We start from the raw sequence: 14,219 nt of genomic DNA on the forward strand, positions 1-14,219 counted from the left end.
GTGTGAACTGCTGAGTAGGAATGAACGTCACGTGTGTGCAGAGATGCACAGCTACTGGCCTCCTCCACGAGAGTGGCGCTGTGAACTGGAAAGCTGCAGTTTCTGGAGGTAACGTAGGTGGTGCCAGCAGGTGGATGGCAGCCACTGGCCTCAGTTTAGGAGGCACCTGTAGGCATGTCAATGAAACTTCAGCGTCCCCTCCAATGAGAGAAGCCACTGCAGCTTTTGGGGACCAGTCTACTGGCAAAGGACCAAGAAACCACATTGGGAGGGTGGCCAGACATAGTCCGGAGGGCATGCTGCTCACAGTGAACTGTGATGATGGCATATGAGGCACCTACATGGTGGGTAGCACAGGAGCTTCTGTACAACCCTAGGACAGAGTCAATGACAGTGGTGCCCCACGGGCACTCATCAGTGTGCGCGCATGCATGTGCGCGCGCGCACACACACACACACACACACACACACACACACACACACACACACACACACACACACACACACACACACAAGCTACGACCTGGAGTCCGTGAAGACCAAAATGCGTGCTTACTTTGAGAAATTGTTTCACTGTGTATTTTAATGGCACCTGCAGGGAAACCATACCCCAGACAGTTTGGGAATAGGATTAGTGCAATTTAAAAAGTAACTCATCAGCTCATGGCAGGAGGTATGTGTCAATAACAGGACTCTGATAAATTTGATGTTTCCACAAAGTTGGAGGTGACATACATGTGTTTTTGATGATCACTAATAGTGTAGCCCACTCATTTGTCTTAAGCAGTCGAATTATGCCTGGTGACTCAACAGATTCAGTTGTTCTCGTTCATGTAAGGACGTGAAAAAATGCAGCCAAACCAAATTGTTACATTGATGTGTGCTGTGAAGTTGTTCACACACCCTAATCCCACAGAAAACAAATCCAAAAATTCAGAACACAATTAATCTAGGTCTTGATAAGGAACCAGATCTGACAAAAGATACATATTTTCATTAATAGAAAATTCAAAAGTAACAAAAGCATGGAACCCAAACAGATTTTCTGTGTCAGTATCATTAATAACCAAATACACATCTGCAGTCTGTTCAACCACGTAAGCTGTGGTGGACAAAAACTGAGTGAGAATTGGAATATGCTGTTTGTTTGTGGCTTACCACATGGCATTTGATGGTTGCTGATGGTGGGAGCCGATCTGTGTGTGGGTCTGAGAGCAGAGGAGTGAAACGGTTGATCTGGTGTTCACTTTTGGAGATAACGGTTTCTTCAGTGCAAACACTTCAATAAAAAGTTCATTGTAACCTGCAGACAATAATGAAATGGAATGAATGTCAAAGTCCATTTATATTGAGGTAAGCTGGTTGTGACAAATCGAAGCCATGTAGTTTTTGTTGTCCCACAACTCTCACCATTTGGGACAAGCAGCCTCCTCATGCCGCACAAAGAGAGAGGGATATGTTGCAAGTGCCAAATGGTCTCCTCATCAGCATCATGATTGGGTTTATCCATCTTGGCTAGGCTTTCCCGCTTGAGCAGCAATGTCTTCCTCATCATCTTGTGCCATGTGCTGAAGCATGCAAATGTGTAGCCGGGTTCTTCGATTTGGTAGGCTACAGCATGGGGGACTTGGAGACTGACCAGTATTAAAATTTCTTCTGAAGACAGATCTTCACTTCAAAGGGTTCTCTGATGAATTTCCTTATTGGGCACTAGGCAGATGATCATATCATCAACTGCAAAGTCTGCATAATATTCTGTGGAGCTTTTAGTAACAAAGTGTCACTTACAGCCCTCAAACCCTTCAGCTCTGCTACCTAATCCTGATAAGACTGACATGACTGCCTGCATTGCTTGTAAAACTCTACACAAGCGACACTGATTTGGATGCACTCGTGACTATAACGTGATGACAAACTACACGTTTCATCAAAAGTGAGAGTCCAGTTTGTTTAAAGCACAACTACTGTTGCACACATGGCAGGAATCCCCAACAAACCCTTAAGTTTCTATGTCCATTATCCTCAATACCATGAGGTGTTGGTGTAGCCAGTTTTCACAAGTTTCACTTCTTCAGCAGAGTTGTCGTATGACAGAAATATACCATCATGCGTAGCACCTGTGATCGTGGAGCCTGAACCATCAATGTAGCCGCTAATTTTTCCGAAGTGGCCATAGTAAATTACAGTTGCCAGGCAAGTGGTAGAGGTACCACATTCATAAGTAAGACGCAAGAAGAAACAGTCGCAGAAACTAAGTGTTTGAAAGTTCTACTTGTTTCCACTTGTTTTCTAACTCTGGACCCAATAAAGTGTGTGGCTGTTAGAAATGGTCTAGTTAGTGAGTAAGGACGTGTCAGCATACGTACGAGGTAGGTAGCTATATGAGAAACATTTACCTGCCAGGGACAGCTCTGTTTCAGCTGCAGGCAATAGAGGTGCAGGATTGAGATCAGTGGCTTCTGTTCTGGGCACAGAGCAAGTGAACAGTGCACTACTCTAATGATCAATAGTGGTGGTGGAGGTGCAGCAATGTAAGGGTTTCTACAGACTTCATATACGATTTCATTCTGTATGATATGGAATCTGCTTTCACCACATCATCTGTGTACTCGTGTATTTTTGTTCCTGCTCAGAAATTCGTGTTTGGACTTCACGGTTTAAATGCACTGTAAGTAATTTGCCCATATTGATGCTGCTTTGAATGGCTTTACTTCTTGACATTGAGTATGCTTTGCAATCTTGTTGACTAAATCATTCTTTCATGTAACTGCTAAAAATGCAACAATAGTTAAACAAATGTGTTCACATGTTGCTGGTAGGAGCCACAAAGAGTATGTTTTAGTAGACATGAAGGTCCAACAATCGTCCTTCTACTAGGATGAAAATATCAAAGGAAATAAAATTTTGGGAACTCGATTTATTAATAGAATTTATTAAGTCAAAACCTAATTTGAAAGGATTGTTGTTGTTGTGGTCTTCAGTCCTGAGACTGGTTTGGCGCAGCTCTCGATACTACTCTATCCTGCGCAATGTTCATCATCTCCCAGTACATACTGCAACCTACATCCTTCTGAATCTGCTTAGTGTATTCATCTCTTGGTCTCCCTCTACGATTTTTACCCTCCACGCTGCCCTCCAGTACCAAATTGGTGATCCCTTGATGCCTCAGAACATGTCCTACCAACCAGTCCCTTTTTCTTGTCAAGTTGTGCCACAAACTCCTCTTCTCCCCAATTCTATTCAATACCTCCTAATTAGTTATGTGATCTACCCATCTAATATTCAGCATTCTTCTGTAGCACCACATTTCGAAAGCTTCTATTCTCTTCTTGTCTAAACTATTTATCGTCCATGTCTCATTTCCATACATGGCTACACTGCATACAAATACTTTCATATCCTCTTTACTTCGACCAGCATCAGTTCTTTTGCTCCCCAAATAGGAAATAGCAATAATCTAATTCCTGTAGCATCACCTGACTTCATTCGACTACATCCCTTATCCCCCCCCTTGAACCATAGACCTTTCCGTTGGTGGGGAGGCTTGTGTGCCTCAGCGATACAGATAGCCGTACCGTAGGTGCAACCACAACGGAGGGGTATCTGTTGAGAGGCCAGACAAACGTGTGGTTCCTGAAGAGGGGCAGCAGCCTTTTTAGTAGTTGCAAGGGCAACAGTCTGGATGATTGACTGATCTGGCCTTGTAACAATAACCAAAACGGCCTTGCTGTGCTGGTACTGCGGACGGCTGAAAGCAAGGGGAAACTACAGCCATAATTTTTCTCGAGGGCATGCAGCTTTACTGTATGATTAAATGATGATAGCGTCCTTTTGGGTAAAATATTCCGGAGGTAAAATAGTCCCCCATTCGGATCTCCGGGCGGGGACTACTCAAGAGGCTGTCATTATCAGGAGAAAGAAATCTGACGTTCTACGGATCGGGGCGTGGAATGTCAGATCCTTAATCGGGCAGGTAGGTTAGAAATTTTAAAAAGGGAAATGGATAGGTTAAAGTTAGATATAGTGGGAATTAGTGAAGTTCGGTGGCAGGAGGGACAAGACTTTTGTTCAGGTGACTACAGGGTTATAAACACAAAATCAAATAGGGGTAATGCAGGAGTAGGTTTAATAATGAATAGTAAAATAGGAATACGGGTAAGCTACTATAATCAGCATAGTGAATGCATTATTGTGGCCAAGATAGATACGAAGCCCACACCTACTACAGTAGTACAATTTTATATGCCAACTAGCTCTGCATATGACGAAGAAATTGAAGAAATGTATGATAAAATAAAAGAAATTATTCAGATAGTGAAGGGAGACGAAAATTTAATAGTCATGGGTGACTGGAATTCGAGTGTAGGAAAAGGGAGAGAAGGAAACATAGTAGGTGAATATGGATTGGGGCTAAGAAATGAAAGAGGGAACCGCCTGGTAGAATTTTGCACAGAGCACATCATCATCATAGCTAACACTTGGTTTAAGAATCATGAAAGAAGGTTGTGTAAATGGAAGAATCCTGGAGATACTAAAAGGTATCAGATTTAGGAACCAGGTTTAAATTGTGAGACATTTCCAGGGGCAGATGTAGACTCTGACCACAATCTATTTGTTATGACTTGTAGATTAAAACTGAAGAAACTGCAAAAAGGTGGGAATTTAAGGAGATGGGACCTGGAAAAACTGAAAGAACCAGAGGTTGTAGAGAGTTTCAGGGAGAGCATAAGGGAACAATTGACAGGAATGGGGGAAAGAAATATAGTAGAAGAAGAATGGGTAGCTTTGAGGGATGAAGTAGTGAAGGCAGCAGAGGATCAAGTAGGTAAAAAGACGAGGGCTAGTAGAAATCCTTGGGTAACAGGAGAAATATTGAATTTAATTGATGAAAGGAGAAAATATAAAAATGCAGTACATGAAGCAGGCAAAAAGGAATACAAACGTGTCAACAATGAGATCGACAGGCAGTGCAAAATGGCTAAGCAGGGATGGCAAGAGGACAAATGTAAGGATGTAGAGGCTTATCTTACTAGGGGTAAGATAGATACTGCCTACAGGAAAATTAAAGAGACCTTTGGAGATAAGAGAATGACTTGTATGAACATCAAGAGCTCAGATGGAAACCCAGTTCTAAGCAAAGAAGGGAAAGCAGAAAGGTGGAAGGAGTATATAGAGGGTCTATACAAGGGTGATGTACTTGAGGACAATATTATGGAAATGGAAGAGGATGTAGATGAAAATGAAATGGGAGATACGATACTGCGTGAAGAGTTTGACAGAGCACTGAAAGACCTGAGTCGAAACAAGGCCCCCGGAGTAGACAACATTCCATTGGAACTACTGACTGCCTTGGGAGAGCCAGTCCTGACAAAACTCATACCATCTGGTGAGCAAGATGTATGAAGCAGGCGAAATACCCTCAGACTTCAAGAAGAATATAATAATCCCAATCCCAAAGAAAGCAGGTGTTGACAGATGTGAAAATTACTGAACTATCAGTTTAATAAGTCACAGCTGCAAAATACTAACACAAATTCTTTACAGACGAATGGAAAAACTAGTAGAAGCCCACCTCGGGGAAGATCAGTTTGTATTCCGTAGAAACACTGGAAGATGTGAGAAAATACTGACCTTACGACTTACCTTAGAAGAAAGATTAAGGAAAGGCAAACCTACGTTTCTAGCATTTGTAGACTTAGAGAAAGCTTTTGACAATGTTGACTGGAATACTCTCTTTCAAATTCTAAAGGTGGCAGGGGTAAAATACAGGGAGCAAAAGGCTATTTACAATTTGTACAGAAACCAGATGGCAGTTATGAGAGTTGAGGGGCATGAAAGGGAGGCACTGGTTGGGAAGGGAGTGAGACAGGGTTGTAGCCTCTCCCCGATGTTGTTCAATCTGTATATTGAGCAAGCAGTAAAGGAAACAAAAGAAAAATTCGGAGTAGGTATTAAAATCCATGGAGAAGAAATAAAAACATCTTATATCCTCCTTTCAAGACACTGTCCATTCCATTCAACTGCCCTTCCAAGTCCTTTGCTGTCTCTGACAGAATTAAAATGTCATCGGCGAACCTCAAAGTTTTTATTTCTTCTACATGGATTTTAATACCTACGCCAAATTTTACTCCCCAGTGATAAGATTTCCAATCTATTTTTCAAGTGTTCATTTGTCAATGCAAATGCTAAATTCTTCAGAAAATCACATCAAATTTTGACGGTTCCTTCTGGTTTTGAAAGTGAATACAAAATTTGATAATTTATCCCAGATACATTTAGCTTGCTATAAAACACCATAGGCCAACTCTTTCTGATTTTGGAAACAGAATAATCTGTAATCATTTTATCTACAGTATCCACTCCTCCTTCAGTGTGAATGTAAAAAATAATAAAATGCTTCCCTGTTTTGGTGGTCGATATCATCCATGTCATGTGTTGTAGATAGGAGCATCAGCAAACAATTACTTTTTGTTGGGTACAAACAAAGGATTTATTAGCTTGGAAGCAACATTTTGAAACTCCACAGGTTGATCTCTTACATGCAAAATTCAAGAGGTATCTCCTTTTCCTTCTTGTGAAGAGTGTCGAGAATTGTAATTTTTCTCCAACAAGTCTTCCATTAATGGCAGCTTGTGTACCAATTGTCAATGATGACATCTCTGTGTGTACTTTTGTTACTGACAAGCCTTCCTACAATTATGGCTGGGCTGTTTGATACTAGAAATGGTCCATCTAGCTGCTTTCCTACATATTCTTCACTATTACTGGCATAAAACTTTTTTTCAGTCACTCATGGCACATATTTCATTTGAATATTTTGTGGGTTTGTGTGGTATATATAGGGTCCAGGAGTAGTGGCCTCTAAACTGAGTCAACATTACATAGACTGTCACATCATCAGCATGATCATAGAATCACTTCAGGTTGACTGCAAAGGAATGTGGACACTTTCTTTCATTTGGAGTGGAAATGTCAACAAACCTCATGCAACTCATTACAAGTACAAATTTCTCATAGCTCATTATGGCATTTAGGTCATGACAGAGACCAGGCAGTATCAGTACATCATATTCTATGCATTGGATAAGACAATAATCCTGGCATTCATGTAGGGTTCGTAATTGAGACAATTCACATGCTTGAAAAACAAGAGAAAAATTATCCCAGATTACTTAAGCATTGATTGGTAATCCCTCAGTACAGGTATGGAGACCGCAATTTCCACAACTTTGTATGTGAAGTGGATCATCTCTTCTCCACTACTGTGGCCAATATAATAATAAGAGATCCAAAGTTGTGGCAATCTGCTGGAGCAATGCTGTTGTCTCACCTAACTCAAATATTGTAATTTTTTCACCAAAATAGTCAGTCCACCAATGAAATCAAAATGACACAGGAGAATTTACACATCTATGTATGCAGACAATGAGCTCAGGTAACTTCCCATAAACTCACATTGTGTGAAAGTTTCTGGATTGAACTATGTCATTTAGATGTGAAAGCACTGGATAAAAATTTTCCCTTAGTTGTTTCATTGACATATTTCCATACTGATGTGTTCTTGGCAGCATTAGTTAAATGGTTCTGATAAACAGCATTGACCAAATTATCTGAATAGGCTGGAAGGTAAAGCTTCAAATTTTAATGAAATCTGTTGTCCATAGCATTTGTGGGTGTCAGCTGATCAAATGATGGAGCAAAATGATAAATGAACAGGAGATATTTTGGCAATATTGAGGTATCAAACAAGATCATAGGGTGACCTTACCAGTCTGTGGAAGTAGTGTAGACACCACCCTATTCCTTAAATTTTTATCAAAATTACACCATTCCCACATGCAAGAACAAAAAAAAGCTATCTTGATTTAGTTTACAATCTAATATGTAGTTGATGTACATAATTTTAAGGGTTTTGAACATCAAATAAAAGTTTTATTGACATAATGAAACATTTTTGAAAATGCAACACTTTATCACCAACCACCATAATTTGTTGTCATAACATCATATAGAGGGAAGACATCCATCAGGTCAGTCTGCACTTCCCAAGTGATTGGAAGCAAATGCAGATTGACAGACTTTGGCGCTGATCAGATCAGTCAACCCTTCTGTCACTCAAATGGTCACAGGGCATATATGAGAGCACAGGTTTTGGAATTCTAAAGGCTACTAGCTGCAGGAGTTTTAGGAGCTCATCTGTCTGAATAACACAATTTGAATTCAAACTTATTATTACACTGGAGGGTAATTGTGAAACTTAAAAAAAGCAAAAGATGCAACTGGCTGCACAACAAGAGTTTGTGCCTACAGGGTTACAGTTAATGAATGTATCACACTTGCAGCACTGTAAAGTGCAAACTTCAACAAGGGCACCACTCCAAATGAGAATATAGATTTGTTGAATCTTATCTGAATCTTTTGGTAGGTACCACACAGCATGTTACATTGGATGGCGGGTCATCTCCCAATATAGAAGTAATGTTGGATGTGCCTCAGGAAAGTGTGTTGGGACTCCTGCTTTTCATGTTTTGTATTAATGACTTCTTTCAAATGATGCAGTTACATATAATGAAGTACTACATGAGAAAAGCTTGATAAATATTCAATCAGACCTTGATAAGAATCCTATGTGGTGCAGAGCCTGGGCACTTGCTCTTAATGTTCATAAATGGAAAATTTTGCACTCCACAGGATGGATGTAATGGGTGGAATGGAATGTTCTTAGACTATTGTATCAATGAGTCACTGGAAACTGAATGAGAACATAGGTTCAGCCATGGGTAAAGCAAATGGTAGACTTCACTTTATTGGTAGAATACCGGAGAAGTACCATCAATCTACAAAAATGATTGCCTACAAATCACTCCTTCAATGTAAACTGTCCCTAGAAAGTCTGTTAACAATGTTTCAAAGAATGGCTTTAAATGTTTACTCCAGGGATAATATACAACCCCTTACATAACCCACACATAGGGATTGTGAGAGTAAGGTTAGAAAAATTATTGCATGCACAGAGGCGTTCAGTCAGTTATCCTTCCCACACTCCATATATGAATGGTAAAAGAAGAAACGCTAACTAGTAGAATGGGACATACCCTCTGCCATGCACATCACGGTGGATTTGGAGAGTACAGATTTAGTTTAAGATGTAGAAGTAGAGGCTGGCTGTGAATGACAAGGAGTTGTGGCCCCAATGGTCAGATTGAGAACTTGCCCTGAATAAAAAACTGCAAGTGTTTAAGGGATAGTGGTAGCACACTATTTCTCCTTACCTGTAGTTGGCCAAACAATCCACTGATACTACATGCATTGTGCGTTGTGGCTTTGTACTTCCCTGGTGTCTCTGGCTAACAAGTTTGTATCCTTTCTCTTCTCCTACTGTGTAGGTTGTGGTGATCTGGCCATTAAATTAACTCCAAGTTTTGTAACAACGAAAGCTGAATGTCACTGAACTTCCTATTAAGACTAGCCACAACCATGTTCTATGTCACTTGGCACTACCCTGAGGCATCTTGTGAGTGGGGAGTGATGTCGCAGCACTGTTAACCCTGGCGTTGCCATTTAATTTCCTGAAGAGAACATTCTACCCTGGGACAGTTAAAGTGCCTGCTATTTGGACAACTCAAGGAATACTATTTATCTATGTTATTCTAAATACTGTCACTCTGCCTGCTATCTGCTTTGTGTGTCTGATTTCCTATCCTCTAGTTCCAAAGCTGACTTCCAATGGCCTTCAGCTTAACAATGTACCAGTCAATATGTTGTCAATATGTCACATAGAGCAATTTTTATGGTATTATCCTGAATTTTGAGACGGATTGCAAGTCCGTTGAATAGAGGTGAACCTTTATCTTTTGGGATTCTGTTGTTCAGTACATAAAATATGTCATTAATGACTTCAGTAGAGTAACCATTAGTGTCTTTGCATAGAACACACTTCAAGGACTGAACTGTTAATCATGAAAATAGGCATGATGTCATCCCTACATCCTGCCTTGCTCAATCAGTTAGACTAAAGTTTGACCTAACATTAAAAAACTGCATTACTGTGGTAACTCTTTTGATTAGTTATGAAGAAAATGGTACAGAAACTTCTTAATTTCAGTCCATTGCATAGCACAATACCTCTATCTGTGAAATGACTCCGCAACAACTTTCACAGATGTGACATTGAAGAAAAAGCCCCTGGTCTTGGTTAAGAAAATGTTGTTTTTGTATCAACACATACCTGAATATTTTTTACACCCATGTATTATGTCATAACTACAAAAATTGTTGCACATTCTTTGACAGCCTTGATTGAAGTCAGAAGAAAATTCCTAGTCATAACTGTATAGTAATTGTAATAATCTGTGGCTCCTTATACAATGTGTGAAGTGTGGCAATCTGAACACTGGAGTGAGGTAATGCAGTGTTTGGACTGTCTGAAGGAACATTGCACTGTACTTCTTAAGATCACAAAGTAACAGTGCATCATATTTCTGAACAACACAGAGCGTGACTATCTTCTAACACGAGGTAAGCGACATTTAAATTAAAATGTGTATTTCAATTAAAATATTTCACCCATACAGGAGTGTACATAGTAAATGTAAGAGTGAGAGTTGAAGACACATTTTTGACAATAAGTGGAAGTTTGGGTTTCCCAATGAATCATGCTTGGATAGGCTAATGGTAAGGCTACCTTGTGCAATATGGAGAAATCTGGGTTAGAGTCCTGGTCCGGGAGAAATTTTCATGATTGTCATTCCATTATACAACTGATGGCTGGTCATATTTGAAACAATGAATACATTTCATGAACATCACAGTGCCGACATACTGGTATGCCCTCCAGTGGTAAATGCAACAAAACTACCAGGATACCAGGTTGACATTTAAATTTGGATGGATTCATTACCTCCTCCAATAATATGTTGCATCCTTGTAGTGCCAGTTGTTTCTCTACCTCCCTTTTTCATGACGTTGGAATCGCAAAATATCAAACAGTTACAGTGTGCCTGAATCTGAAGAACTTTCAACCTGATGATATTTATACAGATTTGAAAAAGTGAATTTTCACTCTGCTGCAAGGTGCAAGATAATTATAAACTATAAATTTTTTGACAGATGGAAACTGTGAGATTCAATGTCTTGAACATGGCATCTTTTGTTTCTGAGGGCAAGTGCACTACCGATTGAGCTATCCAAACATGAGTCATGAACAGCCCTCACGTATGTACTTCCACCGAAGCTTCATCTCATACATGATTACTGAAATTCTTTCTCATAATTTCTGAGACTAATACTCTTGGAAAAAACGGATATTTAGGAGGGACAGCTTAACCACAGCTTGAGGGATCATTTGCAGGGGTATTAGTCCCAGAAAATATGCAGGAGAAATTCTGTGAAATTTGGAATTTAAGAGATGAGATCCTCCTGGACATCCGTCTGAAGGCTGGTCATGAGATGTATTTGGCTAGCTCAGTTGGTGGATCCCTTGACTATGAAAGGCCAAGTTTCTGGATTTAAGTCCCAGTCTTGCACACAAATTTAATCTGTGTGAAAGTTGTCTTGAGGACAATTCAGAACGTCATTCATGATCGCAACATGACATTCCGATCTCACCTGTACCTCCATCAAAGGATCCAAGTTCAGTTCATGATCTAGATGGAGTGAGAAACCTCAGTTAATCTGTTCCAACATCTTGTCCCAAAACCCAGTTTTCAAACCATTTTCTTGTTGCGGGCTTCAGTGCAAATACGGGTTTGATGCAGCTGCTCTTAATAACACACAGATTCCATTTACACTCAGCTCTGTTTTTGCACCACTGTAATTCAATATTGCTTGGTGTTAATTTTAAAGATCTACTCCTACAACTGTGTACGACCTTTGTATGCCTGGGCCAAACTAATTAGCACTGAATTTTTCTCTTTCCCCCAATTCAAACTTCTCTTTCTCCACAATTGTGGCCGTAGCAACAATTATTTTTTGTGATTGAATTAGTGAGGTTTCACATCTTCACACTTACCACATGTGATACTTCTGATAACCTGAACACCACTTCATGCAAAACAGCAAGACCTCACCTACAAAAATAACAGAGTGAATGACTTTGCAGGATCTGTACCAGGTCAGATTAAAAAAGATTAAGAAGCATGCTGCAAGATATTTTACCCATGGGTTTGAACAACATGTGAGTATTACAGAAGTTAAATGAGAATCCCTGGAAGAAAGGGAACTTTGTTTTTTAGGAGCACTGTTGAAAAAATTTAGAGAACCAGCATTTTAAGCTGATTGCACAAGGATCCTACTGCTGGCAACATACATTTCACATAAGATGAGAGAGAGAAATTAGGGCTTGAATGGAGCAGTTCAGATTATTATTTTCCCCTTGCACTGTTTGCAAATGGAACAGAAATGGAAACGACTACTCGAGTTATGGGATACCTTCAACCATGCACTACACCGTGGCTTGCAGATTATGTATGTAGGTGTAGATGTATACAAAATGGAACAATGTATATCAGATACCATCCCCTTATATCACCATGATGTAATAAGTGATTGCTACTAAGTCTGTTCTATTTAACCAGTATAGTGGCTAATAGTGCTGCCTTTGGATCACAGAGCCCTGAGTTTGATTCCCGGCCCAGTTGGGTATTTTCTCCACACGTGGACTGGGTGTTTGTATAGTTATCATTTCATCATCAGTCATGAAAGTGGTGAGATTGGACTCAGTAAATTTAAGGGTCTGTACAGGCACTGATAACGGCCCAGTTGAGCACCCCATAAACAAATCATCATAATGATCATCTCTTCTATCCTGACTGTTGACTCGACTATCACCTGTGTCATCATCATTGCAGTTGTTGTCGTTGGTGTTGTTGCTTTTGTTGTTATGAGGTACTGTCTCCCATAGGATTATTTCCTCGTTCTGCAGATGCAATCTCGACAAACTTTTTTTACTCAATGGTGTTTCTACTGTACATACTGTCATAATTGTTGTTATTGTGCATTAGTGGGTTCTGAGGCTACTGATCTCTGAATCATATTCATTTAGGGATCTTCATCTTTGATTTCCAGTTATTTGGTCTGTATGGCTGTGGCAGCACCTCTAGCTTCCATCAGTGACTGAAGAATCATGATCAAAAATTCAAGTTGTAATACTCCAGTTTCTGGAGAAACCTTTGAAAGGCTTAAATATTATCCTTCAAATAGCTTGCTTGTATAATGTGCCTTAACTGTAGGTGAGACATTCAAAAAATTGTTGTAAGTGTCCCCCACACCCCACCCTTTCACCCACCCTTACACCCACCCTTACGTCTATTATGTCGCTGGTCTGGAGATTCCAGGGAGAGGGCCCTGTAAAGGGATGCAGAGGCATCCAGTCACTAGTAGATGCTGGAGGAGGACACTGTGTGTGGGGAGGTGATGTCCCCAAATACAACACATAATAAAGGTATTTCTGGTTATCTATCCACAGTCATGGCAGAAAGCAATATCTTTGATATGGTATTAACATAATAGTACTTTTTCCAGGCTCAATAATATGACAGGCAAGCAAAGACCTGAAGTGGTCTGATTTTACATTCGTTAACTAGTGAAGCACATTTTGAGGATTGGAAAGTCGGTGGGTTTTTGTTAGCAGTTTCTGCAGATGGCACTCGATTACACCAATGCCCTACTGCTTCAGCTGACCTTTCTGAGAATTCCAGTGCCCACAAACAGGCTGACAACTACTCATCATTTTGCACTGGGTGGTAACAGTTGAGGCTTCACTTGTGTGCACCTGCATCATGAAGGGCTGCCACTGTGTATGATTATTATGTCACATGACTGCTGGAATTGCTGTGAGTTTTTTAACGGTAACAGTTTTAGGGTGGCAGTTCACTCCACCACTCCTGTCTGACACTGCTGCTGTAGTAGACACTTGCAACAAGCAAGGAAAGGAATTAATCTGTATAACAAGAAAGAAACTGTATCACTGCTGACACTGTAGTCAGTCGTGGGATTTGATGTGTGTGTAAAGGAATTAGAAGGGTTGTTCTGCAGCTGGACAAGTGGCAAATCTCCTGGCCCTTATTTCTAGTTCTGTATCATCTGCATGTATTGTGGTTTTTTAGTGCACTGCCTCTGTTGTTGAAATGTCCATGATTATGCACTCACCTACTAATTAGGTTCAGTTAATTAGGTGTGAGGGGAGCATCATATGGGATGGAGTGTAAATGGTTGCACAA

At 40.2% G+C, this 14,219-nt stretch overlaps 1 protein-coding gene across 1 annotated transcript in view; it reads right to left on the reverse strand.

Annotated features, from left to right (window-relative positions):
• Positions 1-1,154: 1,154 nt before the first annotated feature.
• The window catches only part of LOC124742871 (mucin-20-like), a 72,775-nt gene continuing 59,710 nt past the window's right edge, over positions 1,155-14,219 (reverse strand). The window contains exons 2-3 of the mRNA XM_047248816.1: positions 2,397-2,464; positions 1,155-1,303 (exon numbers count right to left, since the gene is read on the reverse strand). Of these exons, the coding sequence (XP_047104772.1) occupies positions 1,155-1,303; positions 2,397-2,464 (217 nt within the window). The remainder of the gene's footprint in view (positions 1,304-2,396; positions 2,465-14,219) is intronic.

The sequence above is a fragment of the Schistocerca piceifrons genome, unplaced genomic scaffold (assembly GCF_021461385.2).
Source record: "Schistocerca piceifrons isolate TAMUIC-IGC-003096 unplaced genomic scaffold, iqSchPice1.1 HiC_scaffold_2340, whole genome shotgun sequence".
In the NCBI taxonomy this organism is placed as follows: Eukaryota; Metazoa; Arthropoda; class Insecta; order Orthoptera; family Acrididae; genus Schistocerca; species Schistocerca piceifrons.